The sequence below is a fragment of the Athene noctua genome, chromosome Z (assembly GCF_965140245.1).
Source record: "Athene noctua chromosome Z, bAthNoc1.hap1.1, whole genome shotgun sequence".
Taxonomy (NCBI): Eukaryota; Metazoa; Chordata; class Aves; order Strigiformes; family Strigidae; genus Athene; species Athene noctua.
This window is the reverse complement of record NC_134077.1, coordinates 62784407-62806689: the sequence shown is the minus strand read 5'-3', so window position 1 is coordinate 62806689 and position 22283 is coordinate 62784407. Positions and strand designations below refer to the sequence as shown.

The 22283-nt window shown below is 40.5% G+C and overlaps 1 protein-coding gene across 2 annotated transcripts in view; it reads left to right on the top strand.

The window, feature by feature from the left end:
- The window catches only part of FOCAD (focadhesin), a 141536-nt gene that overhangs the window by 1046 nt on the left and 118207 nt on the right, over window positions 1-22283 (top strand). Inside the window, exons 2-6 of one of the 2 annotated variants that reach the window (XM_074932293.1) lie at window positions 2856-2960; window positions 3389-3477; window positions 6383-6457; window positions 7988-8142; window positions 12964-13068. In XM_074932293.1, coding sequence (XP_074788394.1) covers window positions 3421-3477; window positions 6383-6457; window positions 7988-8142; window positions 12964-13068 — 392 coding nt within the window. In that variant the 5' untranslated portion in view covers window positions 2856-2960; window positions 3389-3420. Of the gene's footprint in view, window positions 1-2734; window positions 2824-2855; window positions 2961-3388; window positions 3478-6382; window positions 6458-7987; window positions 8143-12963; window positions 13069-22283 lie in introns of both variants that reach the window. The other variant, XM_074932294.1, reaches the window with a different exon arrangement.

Below are 22283 nucleotides of genomic sequence, written 5' to 3'. Positions count from 1 at the left end.
GACTTGGATGATGAGATGGAGTGCAGTCAGCAAACTTATGGCCGATGATGAATTCCAGAGAGCATTCAAACTGGTAAGTAGTGTGCTCCTCAGGTGGACTTGCACAGTCCGGAGAACTGGACTGATGGGAATCTCTCGAAACTCAAACTGGAGCAGTGCAGGGTCTTGCATCTGGAGCAGAACAATCCCATGCACCAATAAAGGCAGGGGCTGACTATACAGGAAGCGGATCTGAAGAAAAGGCCCTAATGGATGGGCCTAGTATACACCAAGATGAACGTAAGTCAGCAGTGCAGTGTGGCAGCAAGGAGGGCCAGCTGCATCTTGGGTTGTGTTAGTAAGAATGTGACATGTGTGACCATGATTGTTCCCCTCTGTGTTGCACTTATGAGATAGCATGTGGAGTGATACACCCAGAATTTGGGCTCCCCAGTACAAGGACAGTGGAGCAAGTCCAGTAGGGGTCCAGTAGGACCACCCTACAGGATGGTCAGGAGTCTGGAGCACAGAATGTGAAAGGGAAGGCTAAGAGAGCAGTGCCTGTTCAGCTTGAAGAGGGGACAGCAAAGGGGAGATGTTATTGCAGTTTGCAAGTACCTCGTGGGAGCATGCAGAAAAGATTATGTACAAATCCAAATTCCTATTAGATATTAGGAAAGTTGGGTTTTTTACCATGAAGTTTGTTGAATAATGGAACAGCTTGCCCAGGGAGACTCCACTGTTGAAAGTTTTCAGGACTTGATTGGATTTGTCATAGAGCAAGCTGGTCTAATCGGACCAGTTTTGATGAGGGAATTGGACTAGACATCTGGAGGTCTTTGTTCCAACATAAACTCTGATTCTGTGATCTTTATTTGGAATAGTAGACAGGGGTATGGATTTACTGAGGAAAAAATATGGCCGACCCACCTGATTGCCTTTACTAAAGGATAAAATAACTGGATTTGTTAGGCAAGGGGAGAGCAGTAGATGTCGTTTACCTCAGCTTGAGCAAGACTTTCAACGTGGTTACCCAGTTACTCGCAGTGGTTTTGTGTCAAAGATAGGATGTTTGCCCACTGGCAGGGCTTCCCTCTGGACAGACTAGAGGAACAGGCTCTTGTGAACCTCAGGAATTTCAATAATGACATGCCCTATCTTGCCCCAGGCCTTACAGTACAGGCTGAGGATAAGCTGTCTGGGGAGAAATTCTGTGGAGATGGCCATGGGCCTTGGCAGGCAGTGCCCCAGGCAGTGTGAGCCAGGGAACAGCCTGGGGAGCCAGGTGTGGGTGGGATTTAAACCCCTCTGCTCGGCACTCTTTAGACCTCATTGACATATCCAGTTTTGGAACTCCCAGTACGGGAGGGACACTGACCAGCATGATGAATTCAGGAGAGACCACTAAGACAGTAGGGCTGGAGCCCTTGCCCTGTGAAGAGAGGCTGTAGGAGAGGGTCTGGGACTGTCAGCTGGGAGAAAGGACAGTTTCAGGAGGTACCCAACAGCAGCCCTGGCACCAATGAAAGGGGAATGAAGAAGACACAGCCAGGCTCTTCACAGTTCTCTGTGGCTGAAAGGCTCAGGCTAGTGATGATGGAAAAGCTTTTATCAGTCAGGACAGTGCAGTAAGGTGGTGCCTTCTCTGTTAAAAGGTTTTCAAGCCCTGATGGGGCAGGGTCCTGATTAACCTGGTCTGACCTCACGGCTGAACTTCCTTTGAAGAGGAGGTTTAAGTACAGTTGTCCTTCGGTCTCTGCCAACCTTAATTACCCAGTGATCCTGTAAAATTTCCAGGCATTCCATATGCATGTGCCTTTGCTGAAGGTGAATGCAGAAGTCTAAAGAACTGTCTAGATGGTATTTAAATTTATTAAATTGCATTGATATAGCTGTTGCATTGTAAATATCTTGTAGACATTTTAGTGTAGGTTAAAGCTGAGGAATTGTTTCTGATGAGGAGGGAAGACTTCAAGTCTGCCTAGAATAACTGATTCGTGCTTCTGCTCAAAGTATGTACTGTGCTTCTAATGATGCTCTACTGTAGTTTCTCCTTTCAATATGAATAATAAAAGTTACACGGTGGCAGATAGCATATAATTGCAGTGTGTTTGTGTCAGAACTACCCAGGAAGAACCTTCTGTCATTTTGCTGGTTGTTAGGTAGAACTAGAGGGGGTTGTTTTTTGTGACTTGATTGGTATATATGAATAGGTTGAATGTGCCTAGATCCACTGGAGTTATTAGACATGCTTAACAGATCTAGGTATGTATGGAATTGTTTGCTGTACCAATCAGATTTATTTTCTAAAAAAAGCAAGATGTCAACTCTAGTTCATTTGTTATATAGACACCTGTTGTGTCAAAATGCAATTAATTCCATTCTAAAAGAATACAAAACTAGTTTGACTGCAGTTAACAGGGCTTTTTTCCACCTTAACTTTCAGAAATGTAATTCCCAAGTATTTGGGAATATTTTGCTGTTTAATTGCCAGGAATTTATATTCATTGAGGTAGTAACTGTTAATTTTGAGTTTTCCTGATGTGAGTGGTATTTATTACGGTACCTGATGCATTTGCATGTTTCCAGGGCTTAATTCTGTCTTTTTAAAAAACAAGTGGCAAGATTCTGAATGCATCATACTGATAGCGTGTCTTGAAACTGGTGTCCCGTGCATGTGTATGTTTTCTCAGTGCTTATCGCAAAGGATTATGCTTAGGTTTTCAACAAGTGCTGGGTGTTTTGTTTTTTTAAGGAAGCCATCCAAAGTGGCTGGAGGTGCCTTTATGACTGAAATGTTTGAATATTTGCTACTGGCCATCAGTTTCACTGCTGTGCAGCAAGGTAAGCTGAGTTCTGATTTCTCTCCGATTTAGGTTCCTCTGTGTTTGTGAGTGCCTGTATAATTCAACTTACAGAAGTTTTGGGGTTTTGTCAAGTGTTCCAGCTTCTAACTACAGTTACCATTTGCAGTCTCACAGGTGGGTCTTTTGTTTACTTCTGGTTTTGCATGAAATAATGGCAAAATTATGCACAAATTTTTCATTTTAAATCATGTTTTAGAAACTGTGAACACTGCTCTTGAGCTGTCCCATTTTCAAGTCAATGAAGTATAATTGAAATGATCTCAAGGCTAAATACTCTCAGAGTACATGTATACTGGGCCATATAGAACAGTGTATTTGATCCAGCTTTAAGAAATGTCCATCACCCATTCTTTGTGCAAGACTAATGAGTATTCAGCATTTCCTAGGTTTAAGCCCATAAAGCAAGGTCATATGGTGGACTGGGGAAGGGGAATCAAGTGCTGTAATGTTTACATCTGCTGTTAAGTACAACTTTTTTTTTTTCCTGGCAAAAAATTATTTCCTAGTCCTGAGTATATTTCTTTTTTTCATCTCTCTTGCAGGGTGAGAGTTAGTGTCATATGACAGAGCCAAAATGTTGGATGACATCAAGAAGCGTCTTGAATTTCCTAATGCACTTATTCAGTCGCAGGTAATTTTTTAAAAAAAGCATTAAACAAACTGTCTGTGAAAACCTTTTTCCAAGGCCTGCTGCCTGACTAAAAAGGTGATATGGAAGACTTTTTTTTTTTCCTCCAGAGGTAGAAAACAGCAGAAGTAGAGAAGTTACAAACAAATGATAATTGCCTTCTCTGTGTAATCCAAACATTGGACATAATTGCTCATCACTGTAAAGTCTCTGCAGGAAATCAAACTTTCCAGGACTGGAAGGTTCAAGTGAGGCTAAATGGTTTTTAGTGACCCTGTGATCTCGAGAGAAGCCAGGAGTTACCAGATATAATGTGTGGGGTTGAAATACTTGACAGTACATCATAGAACTGTCTAGGACTGATCTGTTGTCTCCTGTGTGATGAGAGCTGATGATCTACTGCAGTCTTGTCTGTCATCAAAGAATAACTGTATACAGCTACACTGTGATCATCAGACCAAACACCTTTATTTCAGATCCATGCAGCTTTCTCATGTGCATGAAGTGTATTTTTAATGGACAGGAAGGAAGAAAGTAATAAGCTCTGTTTAAAAAATACACAGTCCTTGCTTTGGCTGTCTTTCAGTACTAAAAATATATCTCTTCAACTGTAAGATCATTAACTTCCATGTTTTCTTCCTCTTCCTGTTTTGAATTCATCATTAAATATGTAGCAATTTGTTTGATTGAATAAGTTGATGTGAATGCAGTTTGTGCAACCTGGTGTCTCTGCCTTTTCAGTTCAGCTCAGTCAACATTGGTTTAAAATAATTAAGTTTTAAAGACACAGAAGTCCCCTTGTGATCGATCACCTTGGCATTTGGAAGAGGAAGTCGTCCTTGAATGCTAGAGTTCATCTGAGGTCTTGCAAAGTGTCTTGTTCTGCAGATGAGTTCGTGTTGTTACTAGCCTTGATGAGTAGGACTTGGCATCTTTGAACCCGTTCACTTTTCTTCAGTGCAGAATAATGTCCCATTGGTACAAGTATCACTGAAATGTCTTAGCTTGTCACTACAGCTGCACATCATTAAGGGCGAGTGGTATGCTTTGGTTGATTTCTGTGCTGTGCTTTGGTTGTTTTGATAGTTTCCACTTACATTCTGTGACCCCTGAAGAGCACACTGTAATCTTCAAACTGTCATCGGGCCAGGATTCAACTTCATGACAGATGGCATCTCTTCCTTGGGACCAACCTAGACATCTGCTCTGCAGAGCTTGTAATCTACACAGACAGGGATCAGCGAAATGAGGAATTTGTGCATAGTTTTGTAGGTCAGAAAATCTTACTGGTGAATCAGATTCTTGGAATGCATTGGGCTAATCTACGTTTTGAGTTTCCTGTATAGCTCACTGCAAAAGCCATCTTCTACTGATAAGCCCCTTTTCAGCTGTAAGGAAAGTGTTTTAAGGATCTGGGTGTGAATTAATTTCTGAAGTTCCTTACAAGCAGGACAAAGGAAAAATAATAGTAAATTCGCTTGGTGAGTACACTAAAATTACCCTGTCAGTGTGGGGAACATGTTGCTCTTGCAATGAGATAGATAGCTGCAGAGAAACAGACAAATATCTGAGTCTGTCCCATTTTCTCATTCTGTTTTCATAAGAGTAAGATTCCCAAATAATAAACTGTCTTTTTAAGTCAGATGTGTTAGAGTACATATCCAAACCTTCGAAAGGCATAATCCTTGTAGTCTAGGAAGATTTGAAGTGTCATCTTCCCTCAAAGTGTCAGTTGTTATTTCAGAGTGCTTCTGTTATGTCAGAGTCCTACATGTCAGGGTAGCAACTAGAATCTAAATGAAGTGTAAATAAATCCTGAATGGAGAAGGAACCTGCAAACATTTAGATAAATCTCTTCCTGTCTTTTTATACACTAACAAAACAGAAATATTACTATTAGTTTTTTCTTTCTGTCTTCCTAGTTTACTTTTTCCAAAACATTTTTGTGCTTTTGCTATGAAAAGATGTCTTTCTGTCTTTCGCGAAAAGGGGTTTTCTGTGTAGCAGTATCAGTGATTATGAAACGAGACAAAGTAAGGCATTAGAGATGAGTCGGAAAATAAAAGCCTGAATTCAGGCATCCTGAAACCTTTAAGGGTGTTTCAGTATTTCAGTCCACATTTAGATTTTTAAAGGCAGTTTGAGGAAATCAGACATTTCTTCTATTAAAACAGAACAACATACATATCTTAAACCTCAGATGAACAAAGCTATGCTGTTCCTTAGAACTGAGGCCCTTATTTTTTAGAACTGAAGCTTTTTTTTTTTTTGAGGACCTTGAAACTTTAAATTTAGTGTTCATGATCTCTGCCACAGAATAGCTTTATGAAGAATACTGTTAACTTCACATACCTTCTTTAAGGGAAGTGAAACATTTCTGGCAGTAGGTATGCTAGGGGATATTGTAGTATGTTTGTCATCAGTGTTTAGCAAAAGTTGTGATGCAAAAATTTGAGCAAGTTGTTTAGATTTGCTGTGTTCCTCTTCCTCTCTTGCTTCTGGTGCCCTATATAGTAAAGGATTTAATAATTACCAGTGCTGTTAAGTACACTGAGATCTGCACACCAGTGGAGCTGTCTATTACAGTTGATGCATTAAAATATCTGCAATTCTGAGTATGTACCTGATTCTCATCTTGTAAGAGGTTCTGTACTAAGAGACTTGGATCTTTGTGGAGCCCTGTGGAATTTTCTTTCTCTTCTGCCTCAGGATAACAGTAAACAGTAGTATGCCAGTGTTACAGAGATTTTTTGGCCCTAAAACATATTTCAGCTTCCATACCGGTAAGTTTGGTATTTTATATCGTGATAAAATGGTCATATATAACAGCAGTATAAATTCTTTCTAATGGAGAATTGAAAAATAATGCTTGATCTGCATGTGGGTTTTTTTTCTTTCTTTCTTTTAGGCAGTGGGTCATCTGATTGCCACAGTACTGAAAGAAAATGTTTCTTTGGAGAAGATCAGACAGGCATCTGACCAGGTCTGTGGCATTCTTTCACTTCTGTCTTCTATCCATATGTGCTTATGATTTTCCTTGGTTTTCTACTCCCTATTGTGTAATTTTAATAAATTCTAGAAGTAAGGTAGTTAACAATGTGTGTCTGGGTGTACAGGTAGAAATGGCAGATCTCTGGGATCAGAAATGCAGTTTTACTTTCCTCAGAAGTCTTAATGGCCAAAGTCTTAATTCTGCAGAATACCAACATCTAGCTATGCTCAGTTTAAGAGTATTTTATTTGAGTTTATTTATGTTACTGCAAGTGAAGTGCCATATGGTGAGACATTTGTCATTTGAGTAGGAAAGTCTTCCACATTACTATAAAAACTCCAAAAAGTATGGCATTTCACATACCTGTACTAGTGTGTTATATTTTGTATTAGCTAAGTAGAACTTATATTTCTTTGGGAGAGCATGGTGCAAAGGCAGGCTTTGTCTCTTAGTTGAGTCAAGCTCGCTTAAGTGCAAATGTCTGTTGTTAACTGAGAGGCCTATGAAATGCTGGCATTTGCAAGTGTCACAGCCGTGTAGGAGAGCTGTTAGAGTTTGCTCCTCCATTTTTCCTCCCCAAAAGCTGACTTGCACAGAAATGAGCAGAAGATTGTGGATTTTACCTCCCAGTTTGAAGTCTTAAAAACCCGCCAAACTAGCAAACTCAGACCTGAAAAGTGCCACGTTTTTCTCTGAGGGAATGTTGAAGGTGTGTAGTTTCTAGAACAGAAGCTCCTCCAACAGTCTTGATCATAATAATGTTCCCAGATGACATCCTGTTTTGAGCTAGGAGGTGACTCTTCCCATTTGCTGCCCCATGAAGGTATTAAACTGAAATACAGCAACACCTTCTAAAATGCTAAGAAGCAGAAAATTGAGTTTCTTAGATATTACAGGCTCCATTTTTATACAAGAGCATTTTGCAGTGTTCACTGGTTTAAAAACATTCACTTGTTTAAAAACATTCTATTTGGGAGCTATGAAGTCAGCAAACCTCTGAATGCAAATTTATCATGAAAACAGCAGCAGTTTTGAAGGCCAAATCTTTGTGCTTACTAGAAAATGGAGAGAACTGAGGACTTCATATGATGAGTAAAGATGATTTACCTCTGGATAGCCCTTTATATGCCTGTCTCTATCTGTCTGCACTACGCCTTGCTGTAGGCATAGCTTGACATAACAGTTCCTGAGTTGTCTTTAGTTACATCTTGATCTTTTTACAGAAAGTGAAATTTATGATAGCCTACCTGCATAGGCCCAGCTGAAAAATTTACCTGCCTTACTCTTTTCTTGGAGACTCCTGTCCTTACTGAGGGCACAGGCAGTAAGGGGAAGGATAGCGGGAGCTGTTGTGGGTAAGGCCTTTCTTAGGTATAGAATCTGTACCCCAGCTTCCACTCTTGTGCTGTCTCAGACTTCAGGAAAAGCTGTTGAGCAGGTTTTTATTTCAAAGTTTGTTTGAGAAGAATGAAGAGAAATCAGTGTCAGCCTGCCTATTGTGTCTCATGCTTTTTACTTCAGACTCCTGCTCTGAACTTGCTTTGGGAGAATTGCTGCAGTGAGAATGTTGCCTTGCGAACAGCTTGTTCTGAGGGTTTGGTGGCACTTGTTGCAGAGGAGCATGCTGAGCTCGACTATGTTCTCCATGGAGCTGTCAACATAATTCCCTCAGCAAGGTAGTGTTTGATTTTGTGTCTTTTGTCAGCTGGTTATTATTGCTTTGCCCTTGTAAATACAGGGGAAGAGGAGAGGTTCTGTAATGACAGTATCTTCAGATAAGCTGTGGCATTAAGGACTGACATTGCCTGGCTACTTTGCTGAAGGCTGTTGATTTCATCTTGGCAGTGTGACAGTGTGGGTCTGACTTAAGAATTCACAGAGTGTCCTATGCATGTAAGCTGAAATGGTTAGCAGTTCAAACTAATGCTCTGAACTTTGAACTGTGGAACCTCAGAAATCAATGCAGTGCGTAGTTTTGTTTCCTCTGTTGTGGAGAAGGTGGAAGAAAGTGGTTGCAACTTCCATAATGGGGGAGGGAAATAACTTCCTAATCAGTCTGTCCACATAACTAGTTGCTCACATAGAGTCACCATAAGACTTTGGGTGGGTTTTATGAGTACTGGGAGAACCTGTGTCCTGTGGGATAAGGTGAAGGGATAGTTTCAGTAGCTATGGCTTGCAGACTGAGAAGTGTGAAATGACTGTTCAGCTAAGGGCTTGTTAAAGTATCAGTGGTTTATAAGGAAATGAAATGTAAATGTAGTTTTGTACTTCAGAAAATAAAAAGTGTGAAACGGAATATTTAGGATTGAGTTAATCTTAAAAACAAAATCAGAGTTATGTACTGGAAGGACTCGGATCTGCCCCATTCCTACTCTGATTTTTCCATGTGTGAAATGAACACACATGACTGACTGGTATAGTAAGTGCTGGCAAATTACCTAGGAACCTTTTATGTATTTTTGGCTTCTTTCTTCCTGCCCCATGCTGCCATGATTCAAACCACATCCACTGTGAATTGCAAGGCAAGGTTTATATATCCTAATGCGGTTTAAATGCAGCTGACAGCCAAACACCATGAAGCTGCTTGCTTACCCTCCACTGCTCTGGGGAATGGGGGATAAAATTGGAGGGCTAAAGGGAGACTTGTAAGTTGAGAAAAAAACAGTTTAGTAATTAAAATAATAATAGCACTAATAAAAAGTACAAATGAATAATACACAATGTGATTGCTCACCACCCACCAACTGATATACAGCCCATTCCCAGCTAGTGATCCCAGAAAAAAACAAGATCCTGAAACCGTAATTCAGGAAGCAAGAAAGAACCTCCTATTTCCTGACCAACCCTCTTCTATATATTGAGCATGACATTACATGATATGGAATATTTAATTGACCGGTTCGGGTCTAGTGCCCTGGCTTTGCTCCCTCCCAGCTTCTTGTATACCTGCTCACAGGCAGGACATGGGAAGTTGGAAAGTCGTTGATCTCTTAGCAACAACTGAAAACATCAGTGAATCATCAACATTCTTCTCATTCCAAATCCCTTACTGAATCCAAAGCACAGCACTATTCTAGCTACTAAGAAGAAAAATTAATTCTATCCCAGCCAAGGCCAGGACACCTGACCACACAAGTCTGTGGGTTTAAAATATTTGTAGCTTCAGGAGCTGATTAAACTGACAGTTTCAGATTGGTTCATTTCAGAGCTGATATTTTTTTTTCTTGACTATTAGAATTGTAGCCTGCTGTTCGTTATCCTGTTACCTGCTAAATTTTCATCCTGGTTTGCTCTGTGGCTTTGCACTGCTGTCTGCACAGTGTCTCTAAAATAAATATGAAATCAGCAGCCAGTGGCAGCTAGCAGGAAGGCACTTGCAACTGCTGAGCACCTTTCAGTACTAAAGGGAGTTAGGCAAATGTTTTATTGGCGAAGACTGGTCATGTTGTGTTCTTGCTTCTTCAGTTACAATTAATTTAGCAGGGGCTTAGTGTACCTGGTGGGTTTTATTTTGTCAAGTGTATCAAATACTGTATGCTAGGAAAAATATTTTGGTTTGTCGGAGGTGAACATCCAGTACTTAACAGAGTTGACTCGTGATGTGGTTCACACTATCTGTGTATACAAATGGGAATCTATTCTTATCTTTGTGGTACATCATTGTACCATAACTGTCTCTTAGACCCAGTGTTCAGTTTCCTCTGATGTCCCAAGAGTTTAGACTTCATGGAATGTCATATTTGTTTCTATGTGTGTATGTTTACATGTGAACTATGTATACATATGTAAAGATACATGCATGTTTTTAACATTGGTCTCCAGGTTTCTGTGTAGAAGATGACAGGGAAAACTCTGACCTGTATTCAATAATTAATGATCATAAATAATCAAGTAAATCTATTAAAAACCTGTGAAACAATGGATTATTGTAATATTTAAGAAACTGTCGAAAGATTTCCATGTGTATGTATGTTTTCAGAATGTTTTTAGCACCTGAGCATCCATGCCTGTAGGAGGTGGGGAAATCCTTGCAATATGTTAATGGCATTGTGCTGCTTGTGTTCAGGAGCTGAGTGCAAAGCCTAAAGCACCCATTTTTCCCCTACCTTCTGCCTAGGAAATACGGCCAGCAGTACAGTGGTTTCAGAACAGGGAAACTTGTTTTCTTATTGAATTTTATGGTTTGTTTTTCCCCTTGCTACATAATTACTCAGCTGAAGCTGGGGAATATGCTAGCAAATTCCCATTTAACTGACTCTTTATAGCCTTGAAATATCTGAAAGGTTGTTGTTCCTCTCCCCTATATTCATAGTCTCTCCCCTATATTAATCCAAAATGTTCTCCTTCCTTCTTTGTCTGCTATGTTGACTGTGTTGGGATTTGGGTGCCTGCTACATGCCCTCCTGTTGGTTGCTTTGAGCAGTTTTGTCGGACCTCACGTTTCCATGTATAGTCAGATTTCAGTGTTTTGAAAGCCATGTGTCATGACAGCTAGTCGTTTTAAAGATTACAGGCACATCTTGTAACTGGTCCGTTTTTGGAAGAAAGAAAGACAACAAACGTATTCTGTCAGTTCTGATCTGGCTCAGTGTTTTCTATCACTGTTGGCAAAACTATGATAGGCACAGAAGAGAGAATATACTACTTAGCCTGTATCTGGAATATGAAACTAAGTACTTCTGGTGGGGAGATGCACTGTGGGAATCTCTAGGTATTCCCTGGTGTGCCATACCAACTTATGGAAAAGAGTCTGTCTGCAGGTGGTGATAAGTATAGTGAAGGTCTGGCAGTTAAAAGTGGTATTTGCCTGTTTTCCCATTTTCTTTTATGAACATTTTTTAGGTTATGACTGTAATCATATGATCCTTTGACTTTGCAATTTTTTAATCTTCAATAAAGTATTTGTAAATATCAACTCACAATATTTCTTTGTGATTATATGCTGTTACCATAAATTGTTGTGCTGATGCTGGTCCAGCCTGTGTGTGTAGATACCTGTCTTTTAACAGTGTTCACATAAAGTCTTGCTGGGTTTTGATAGAAATTGCTTGAATTTGTTCAGACTTTTTGTTATGGCTTAAAAGTCTAAATGTATGTATATCCATTCATGTTTTAGGAAGATATTTGTGGAACATACTGCACTCTATGCCAGTTAGATTACTGTTTCTCAGTTTGCTCATGTGTTAAATGAGGATGATGATTGGTTTATTCTCTGAGAAGGCTACATAAATTCTGCATAATTTCTTGTTTCCAGCTCACCATCTGAGGAGTTCCTGCAGTTTTTCATTTACAGATGAAGAAGTAGAACTACGGATAAAATAGATTTCTTAGATTTTTTTTCCTTCTAGGAAAGAAAGAAGGAGGAATAGTAAAAAAAGAAAAAAATAAAAAAACACCCTGCACCCAATTCTCCTTTTCCTTCATTATCTTACGCTGTGTGATACAAGTGACTTTTTGTCAGGTGACAATCTCTTACAGTTATACATTGTGTTAGCTCCTACTGTTCATTATGTGAATAAAGTGAGGAGTAATTATGGTTTACTGATGTGAGTAAGTAGAGTTTTAGAGGATTATGATAATGCAATGGTATGGCATGTTCTAGATGAAAAGACAAAGAATGAACCATGATTTTTTTTCCTCTGCTAAATTTTCACCTTGTGAAAGAGTGTTTCATTACATAATCCAGGCTAATTTCTTGAGAATGGGTTGTGTTGGATCTGGCTTGGTCTGGTTACAAAGGTGTGGAAAGCACTTAATTATGAGGAGGAGAGCAAAATTTTGAAAGTTGACGTAAGCTCAGCCAAGCAGTAGTAAGCTCTAGACTCTTGAGCTCTTTACTGCATGGTCACAGAGCTTTTCTTCCTCCCATGTGGTGGACTTTAAAATTCATTAGTGTCTCTTCAGGAGAAAATGGGAAATCCTATCAAAATTCCAGAAATACTGCTGTTTCTTGAATTTTCCTGAATAAATTGAACAGGAGGGAGGAGGGGGATAAAATAGCTGCATGTGTCTATTTTATGTAGTACTTGGCTCCTGAGATCAAAAGTCACCACAAACTAGGTGTCTCAAGTGTCTTTTCTGACAGTGTGACTTCTCTTGCTAGACAGTGGCATGGTAGAAATTTGTGTACCATGCTGGATGTTTACCTGTATGCTTGCATTCGAAGAGGGGCTGATTTTCTGGTTTTAACATATTAAAGGTGCCAGTTTCACTTAAGCTGGGGACAACAAACCTAAGATATGGTAGAAGCAAACCATCAAAAGTTTTAATTGATGCATTAATTATTCTCTCTGCTGTTTTGCTCATGTGAAAAGGAGAACAAAGACAGGTGGATGCACAGTTTGCCCAGAATTGTGTAGGCAGACATGAGAAGGTTCTTAAAGATCACTCAAAGCTTCTTATATGTCAGTTTTGTTCCAGGGTTCCTCCACTTATGGAGGAATCAACTAATACAACTACATATGTGTCAGTAATGTATTTATTCTTGTCAACAGGAATGTGCATGGTTTAGTAAAAACTATTCGGAAATTACTGCAAATTCAAGCTACTCAACTGGAAAAAGGTGGAGATGACGTTGTTCAAAATCTGTATGGAATCAGGTTAGTTTCATATTGATTTTATTTAGAATCCAGAATAACTTTTTGGCTGATCTCCAGAAAAAAATGTAGATTAAGTGTTGATACTGGCTTTCAGTCTGTCTGTTCATTGTTTTGTTTTGTTGTTGTTTGGTTTGTTTCTCTCTCTCTCTCTCTCTCTCTCTCTCCACTGTGCTGGTGATCAAGTACTGTCACAGGTTGCCCACAGAGGTTGTGGAATCTCCATCCTTGGAGATAACAAAACATGACTGCATGTGATCCTGGGCAGCCTTCATTAGCTGACTCTGCTTGAGCACATGGGTTGTACTAGATGATCTGAGAAAGTCCCTTCCAACTTAGATGATTCTCTGATTTTTTTTTTTTTAATTGAAAGTTTTAAGGACTTTTATAGTACAGAGATAAGATGCCACCATAAGCTCGAAAGGGGCACTGGCAACATGAAGGCTGAGTGCAAATATATACTGGGACTTGTTCAAATGCAGTAGCTGGATGATTGCTAATAGTCCTTTTAATAAGTCTTTTATTTTAGAACTGTGGACCACTTCTCTCTCACTTGTTTTTCCTTCTTTCTTTGTGTTATCAAAGTAATGTTCCTGCATGCTTTTACTGTTAAAGTGGTTGCCATGTAAAAATAAATTATTAAAGATGTATCCAGAGCTACTCATATAAAGCTTCTTGTCATGCAGTATTAGCCTTCCTAAGGGGACATCTTAGTGACTTCATCCAGCTCTTGAGAAACCATGAGTCAGTGCTGACATTAAAAACTGCTATTGTTCTTTTCTGGAGAGGGTCTCAGCTTGGTAGATGTCATGAACATTCTCCAAGTTGCTTTTTATACAGTTAAGAAGTATCATTGTAGCAAGCTGTAGCTATAACGCTTTAAGGATATAAAAGGCACTATTTGCAAGACAGGAATCATGTCTTAAGCAAAGTGAAATAGTGAAGAAAAGTGAAACAGATTTCGAAGCACTTGCCTTCCTGAAATACTGTTTTTCTAGCTCTATCAGTTCTTTCTACAAAGTCCACATTCTTACAGAACAGAATTGAAAAAGTAAATAATGAAGGCTAGTAAGATGGAACTCTTTTGGAAACTTTAGTAGTAAACGTATTAAAAATTTCCTGGTAGAAGAGACTAAACTAAAGCAACTTTATCCAATATTTGTGTGAAAAAGAGCGTTGTAGAATGTGGCTGGAATAAGAAATATTCTCTCCCCAGGAGGGTGAAGAAAGATAAATGCATCCCCCCCATCCCACCTACCAAAAGAAAAATTGCTGACAGCATTCAAAGAAGCTGAAATTTGATCATTCAGAAGGGTTTAAAGTAAAGTAATAGAGAACTGAAAATAAGCAGCAGACTTAGACTTAGCCAATACTTTTTTTTTTTGTTTTTTCTTTTGCTTTCAGTTAACTTTAATGAAGAGAGAAGTCAGATCATTTGACTTAGTTTACTGTCTAGTAGGTCAGGGCCCTGTGATCTGACTTTTAATTTCTAGTGTACAGAAAGGTCTGTCTTGATTCAGTGACGTTACATAACCATATTTGTAGTTGTGTTCTATCAAGTGCTGTTGACTTGATTTCTGAAAGAAGTGTGTATGCAGTACACCACTCACCAACAGTAACCTCCTATTACAGTGTTCATATATTATGCTGTCAACTGTGCAGAAGTATTCCATATGGAAATATGGAAATCATTGGTGAAGAATCAAAAAGCCCTAGTTCTCAAGTAGTTCTCAAGTAGTTTGCTATTATCATCTCACTTGGGACATTGTAAGACCAGTATTACAGGGTAACAACTAAATTGGTTTAGACCAATGTTAATTTTGGACAATAGAATTACTTTTATAACACTGTTTCTTGTAATGCTGTAGTATCATGAACAGTTCCTGAAAAGAAATGGGAGAAAATAATGTCTTGCAGTTTTGGGAATCTTGTATGGTTATGTTGTATTGGGTTTGATTGCACTGGAATCAGCTTTCCCCATAGCAGCCCTCATAGTGCTGTGCTTTGTATTTGCAGCTAGAAGGGTGTTGATAACACACCAGTGTTTTGGCTACTACTGAGCAGTGCTGTCTCCGCAGCCCACTCCCACCCCTTCAAAGGCCAGTAAGGTGGCAAGACTTGGGGATGGAACATAGCCAGGACAGCTGACCCAAACTCACCAGAGGGATATTTCATACCATAATCGTAGTATGAATCATAATCAGCAATAAAAGCTAAGAGAAAGGAGCCAGGGGAGAGAGGGACACTGATTAATAAGGCGTTATGTCTTCTGAAGCAACTCCTATGTGTGCTGAAGCCCTACTTCCAGGAAGTGGCTGGACTTTGCCTGCTGATGGGAAATAGAGAGTTGCCCTTGCCCCTTGCCCCTTGCCCCTTGCCCTTGCCCTTTCCTGTATAGCCTTTGCTTTTCTTTATTAAACTGCCTTTATTTTGATCCACAAGTTTCTCATCTCATTTCTCCCTGTCCTGCTGAGGAGGTGGAGAGAGAACGCTGCTTGCTGGGCACCTGACACCCAGCCAGCATCAGCCCACCACATAGGTTTTTCTGATCTCTCCTGGTGAAGCCTGTGTGGTTTTAATGCTGGAATTCTCCACTTTCTGTAAGCAAGTTAACCTTGGGAAATAGAGAAGGGATTACCTCTTGTTGTGGTTTGAACCCAGCTGGCAGCCAATTGCCACGTGGTCAGCCATTCACCTCCCTGCCCCACCAGTCCTGTTGCCCCCCTCAGTGAAACAGGGGAGGGACAAAAAAGAAGAAATTTGTAGGTTGAATTAAAAAATTTGCCAATAGTAACAAAAAAACAACAGTAACAATAGTGAGTCCAAAACAGGTAAAGTGCAGCAGTAGCTCACTGAGCGCGGTGACAGGTTGCAGCCCATCCCCCCACAGCAGTGATCCAGCTGCACCAGAAAATCCTGCCACGACTCCCTGGAAATGAAGACGGCGTGAGAGAGAGCTCAGTCCGCCTGTATACTGAGCGTGGTGTCACATGGTAGGGAATGCTCCAATGATCGATTGGGCCTGGCCCTCTAGCTGGGCTCCCTCTCAGCCCAAGGGAAGTTAACTCTATCCTGGCCGAAACCAGGACACCTCTGTTCCTACAGAAAGTCAGAAGTGTTCCTTAGTAAGTTGGTAGAAGACTGTCTTATATATCACTGGCTTGGGGTTTCCTGTTTGTAAGCTAAGTACCACTGGTTTGTTTTGGGTTTTAGTGACTAATATTCAAATGGTGGATAAATACCAAAACAGATATGCTGGGGTTTTTTAAAGAGTGCGTGAAAAAAGTGACGTGATTTTTTTAATTCACATATGGGATGGTCTGCACTTTCTGTTATGAAGTTAGGACCACCTGTAGCAGAGACAGTAATCTGCAAGTTGGTCTCACTGTGGACTGCAACTTAGCATTTCCAGTGGATTTCTTATTTCATCTGGCATGAAGTTGTAGTTTTGCTATGCATATTAATATAGATGTGCAGTAATGGAAAATTGAGTGGGGGGTGGGGAAGAGGGATTTTTGAGGAGCACTTGTCAGCATTCTTGGTGCAAGAGGGTTATACCATGCATGTATGGATGGGCTATAAATTTTTTGCTGAAAGCTATTAACATTTTTAATTAACTTGTCTAAAATTCCTGGAGAGCTGCCAACTTTCTGACAACAAAATTCAGAGCAGATAAAAAAAGGCTTTAAAAATGTGTATTTTATGGAGTAAAGTGCTCTTCCATCTTTATGAAAGGGCCAGTGTCACAGCTGCTCATGCAGAAAAGTATGTTGACTGCAGACATTGTTTCCTCATACAGAAAAAGCAATCTGCGACTGAATTTTTGCTCCAAATCAGAATGGAGTTCTCTTGTGTGCAGACACCTAACAAAAAAGGTTGAGATGACCTGAAGGTTAAGAATAATTTTTGTTTCATTGTTACCTCTCACATAAGATAAATTTTGTTTCCCTAGACATGTGTTTACAGGTGGATAGCTGTTGTGTCTGCTTGTATCCTGAACTCACTGGCAATAATTTAGGGTAGTAGCACTATGTCATTTAAAGATGTGCATTTTACAGTGCTTTGCTAGCAATTCTTAGTGTTGACAATAAATTCCATCTACACACTTCTGTTTTCCTACCACTTAATAGCATCAAATGGAACCTTTTCAGGCTGCACATTTTGGGGTTTTTTTATTAATCACTATTCACTCTGGAGCTTAGCTGATTTCTTTCATAATCAAGTTCAGTGCAGTTGTATTAGTTTCAGAACACAAAATCTGTCATAAAAGCCTTACTTTTTTTCTGGATAGTAAGCCATTATAATGTTAGGTTTGGTGTGTCGCACATGCTGAGTTCATGAAGGTTCCACTGACTTAATTGTCATAGCAGTACTTAGATGACTGGAGACACATTATTCTCATTAGGAAAGGTAATTACCTCTTAAAATGACAAAGGTATTGAAATAAGCAGCTGCTGTAACTCTATGTCTGTACAGGACTACGTACATTCAAGGTCCTGGCATTGTATGTGAATAGTATTTCTAGGTTGCTGCCTGATCCTGTCTGTGTTCTTGTTGGATTCAGGAGCTAGGAAACAAGTTTTTTGCCTCTTGCAAGCTCTCATTTTGGGAAGCTGCAATGATGAAATAACCTTAGCCTTTCTAGTGTTTGTATATAGACTGTAAAAGACTGTAATTTTAGTAAAATACAGAATCAAGGAAGGTGCACATGCTTACCATTAAGTTAACAAATTTTAGAGAAATGAATGTGGGAGGTGCCAGGCAATATGAAGGCCAGACCTGTAATACATGGATGCTTTGTGACATCAACCGTTTTTCTGAAAATCCCCATGTCTTCCAAGTTATATATTTGCCTGAACGGAAACATGCCTCTTCGGAAGAAAAATTTTTTGAGGAGGAAAAGGAAAATGCAGTGTAAAAAACAAAATAAAAAAGCAAAACAAACCACAAAAAACCTGTCTTCTGAGCTTAGTAACTGATTCTTCCTCCGTGAAAATATGTTCTCCTTTTTTCAGTCTGAATTTATCAGTTTTAGTTACCAACCTCTGATCTTTTTATGCTAGCATGATGTTTCTTGTTGTATGACATTTCTGTTCTCAATTAAGTTATTCAGGCTGCAATGACAGTATCCCTTAATCTAATCCTTGTTAGCTTGTGCTTACACAAATGTGTTTTTCTAAGCCTTCATGAGAGAGCCATGAGAATAATTAAACTTCTCCAGATATTAAAAATCTGACTTGAAAGATGGGCACTGGAATAGGAGTATAACTGTAGATTGAGGGAAATGATTACGCTTTTTCCCTGTACTTACCAGATGGTATGTGGAGTATGTGTCCTGTTTTGGGGCACCCAGTACAAGAAAGAAGTGATCAAGTGGAGCAAGTGTAGTGGAGGGCCTCTAGGATGGTCATAGGGCTGCAGCACATGCTGTTTGCTGTGGTAATTAGGCATGTTTAAGCTGGAGAGGACCACTTGGAGGGGACCTAAAAGCAGCCCTCCCAAGAATATATAGAATAGAATAGACTATTTCAGTTGGAAGGGACCTACAACAATCTGTCCAACTGCCTGACCATTTCAGGGCTGACCAAGTTAAAGCATGTTATTAAGGGCATTGTCCAAATGCCTCTTTTAAACACTCACAGGCATGAGCCATCAACCACCTCTCTAGGAAGCCTGTTCCGGTGTAATATTTAAAAATACTCCCAAAGAAATGTTTCTTAATGTCAAGTCTGAACCTCACCTAATGCAGCTTTGAGCTGTTCCCATGCATCCTGTTGCTGGATCCCAGGGAGAAGAGACCAGCACCACCACCTCCACCTCCTCTCCTCAGGAAGCTGTAGAGTGCAGTGAGGTCTCCCCTCAGCCTCCTTTTCTCCAAACTAGATGAACCTGGAGTCCTCAGCCTCTCTTCACAGAACATTCACTTCCAGCCCCTTTGTTGCCCTCCTCCGGATGCATTCAAGGACCTTCAGATCATTCTTAAGTTGTGGGGCCCCAAACTGCACAAAGTGCCTCAAGCTGAGGCCACACCAATGCTAAATACAGTGGGATAATCAGCTCTTTTGACCGTCTGGTTATACTGTGTTTGATGCAGGATGCAGTTTGCCCTCTTGGCTGCCAGGGCACACTGCTGGCTCATGTTGAGCTTCAAAGTCAACCAGCACCCCCAGCTCCCTTTCTGCAGGGCTGTGCTGTAGCCACTCCTCTCCCAATTTATACTTGTGCCCAATGTTCATCCTAGGTGCCAAGTCTGGCATTTCAATTTGTTAAATATCATCCCACTAGTCATAGCCCAGTGCTCCAATCTACCCTTTACCCCAGCTGAAACCAGAACAGTCCTGCAAGGCCTCTTGTCCTTAAGAGAGTGAACAGCACCTCCCAGTATGGTATCATCAGCAGTCTTGCAAATCAATTCCTGCCTCCAGATCATTGATATTGAACAGAACTGACCCTAGAATAGAGCCCTGAGAAACACCGCTGGTCACCAGAGAGATGTAACCTCATTTACTACAACACTTTGATCTCTGCCCTTCAGCCAGTTCTTCACCCAGTGCACTGTGAACCCATTGATCCCACAGTTGGACTACTTGTCGAAAATAGTGCTGTGAGGGACAATATCAAAAGCCTTACTAAAATCCAGAAAAACTGCATCCACTGCCTTCCCTTCTTCCAGTAGGTGGGTGATGTTATTGTAGAAGGGTATCAGATTACTTAAACAGGATTTTTCCTTTGTAAACCCATGTTGACTGTGCCTGATGATTACATTATTCTTTAAATGCTTTTCAGAAGTACCCAGTATAATCTTACCCATAATTTTTCCAGAAATTGAGGTTAGACTAACAGGTCTGTAGTTTCCTTGGTTTTTCCTCTTGTCCTTGTTGTAGAGTGGAATAACACTGGCTAGCTTCCAGTCACCAGGAGCCTCCAGACTCCCAAGACCTTTGGTAGATGAAGAAGAAAGCTTACCAAGAAGTACAATGGTTGGTGAGCATAAGTTTAAAGCCAGGAGTTTCTGACTGCATATAAGGAAAAAGGTTTCAGTACGAGCACGGGAGTATGTTGCATAGAGAGCTGAGGTAGGATTTCTCTACACTGAATACAATATTGAAGTAAGGTGGCACCTGCGACCCTTGGAATTGTCCCAGTCATAGCATAATAAAAAAACTGCTTTAGGTCTTGGACTCTCTGCTCCTCCAGGTTTTTAAAACAACAATAACAAAACAAACCAAATACCATTATAGTTAAGGAAGCCGTTTAAAAAGGATTACTACACTTAGTCAGTGTTGTAAGATTAACGGTCTGTCAGGAAAACTAATATTTTTTTCACTGCAGTGTTCCATATCTGCTGTCCTGTAAGTGAGATAGCTCACATGCATGAAAGTCGGTTGGCCTCTAAACACGTGCAGGAAGCCTTCATGTTATGTTAGAGATGTGTGTATGTTGTGTGTGTGTGTGTGCTGTCCTCCTCTTTTTTTTAAAAAAATTCTTTCTCATTGTTTTATTTAAAAAGCATGGTAAGTGTCTGAAAATGAGGCAGTCTCTCTTGAGATGTACCACTTCAGTTGGTGGGTCTCAGGTCATCCAGTGCTGTATAGGTAAAACTGACTGGAAGTCTCTTAGGTGTGTAGCACAGATTTGTTGGACACGTGAACAGGAAACAGGAAAGATGGTTAACCAAACTGAAGGTGGTGGTCTGCATCATCTGCAGTTCCTAGATTTATGCTGTCCCTCTCTGTGGCTATCAGCCTTGTGTGGTGTGGAGCATTTTTTGCTTTGCCATTTCTTTGAATTGCCCTGCTCTCTCAAATGTTTGGCAGATCTGTGGGAATCATTAAGTGTTCTTCCAGCTTGGAAGTATCTGATTGTCTGCTGTTAAACTGTTAGTATCCCAGAGAAGAATCTACACTACTATGCTTGTAATTGGCTGAAGCAGGAAAGGAAACTGGGTGAAATAAGGATATTTAGCAGTCAGGTGGGAATAAGGGGGCCAGCGACACCAGGGACAGTGGGTAAACTCCAGGAGGAGGTGATGGAGGTAACTGATGAACCTGCCTTCACATCACCAATTCTTTCTGATTTCCCATCTCCAGGAAATTCAATGTTCAGACTCTCATATTCTGTTTTTCTTTCTTATGCTAATTTACTCTAGTCGAATGACTGGTTTTGCTTCTGACAGAATGACAGAATACATACTTCATGCTCCCCTCCTGCCCAGCGTTTTGTCAACCTGCAGCTGCACAGAGGTAGTCACTGGTGCGAGCGTTACACTGATGTGAGCACTACACAGTGCCGTAGATGGCTCCACTTATTGACTTTGGAGGTGGGGAAGGTGTTGATGATAGATTCCTTTGAGAAAAACAGTTGACTACTACCCCTCAGTGACCTTTTCAAAAGCAACCATTGTCAGAGGGCTGGCAGTAAAGTGGAGGTCTCTACTCCTGTGGTATTGCCTGCCTTTGTCCTTTCCTGCTTCTTTTACCACCTGAAAAAACCCAAAGAAAAGTATGTAAGTTGGGAGCAGATTTAAATTAGTAAGTGGGCTGATGGTTACCTTGATTGGTCTGAGGTGCTGAAGATTTGTACCCCTCATCCTCTCACTACACTCCCTGATAAAAGGAGTCCCTCCCCATCTTTCCTGTAGGCCCTGTTTAATTACTGGAAGGCTGATATAAGGTCTCCCCTTCTATCTCTCCTCCCCCCTTTCTTCTCTCTTCCCCCCTCCCTCTCTCCTCTTCTGTGGGATGAATAACCTCAACTCTCTCACACTGTCCTCATAAGAGATGTGCTTCAGCCCTCTGATCATCTTAATGGCCTCCTCTGGACCCGTTCAAGCAGGTCTGTGTCCTCATGTTGGGGGCCCCAGAGCTGGACACAGTACTCCAGCTGAGGTCTCAAAAAAGAGAAGTAGAGGAGGAGAATCCCCTGCCTCAACCTGCTGGCCACAATTCTCTTGATGTAGCCCAGAATACAGTTGGCTTTCTGGACTGTGAGTACACACTGCTGTCTCATACTCAGTTTTCCATCTGCTAATAATACCCCAAGGTCCTTCTCTGCAGGGCTGCTTTCAATCTGCACATCACCCTGCCTGTATCTGTGTGTGATAATACCAGGTAATACCAGGGGTTTAAATTCTCTTATTTCTACAGCTGCTTTAAATTTGAAGATAGTTATTTTGCACACTCACTTTCTGCATTATAGATCTAAATGTGATTTCTTTG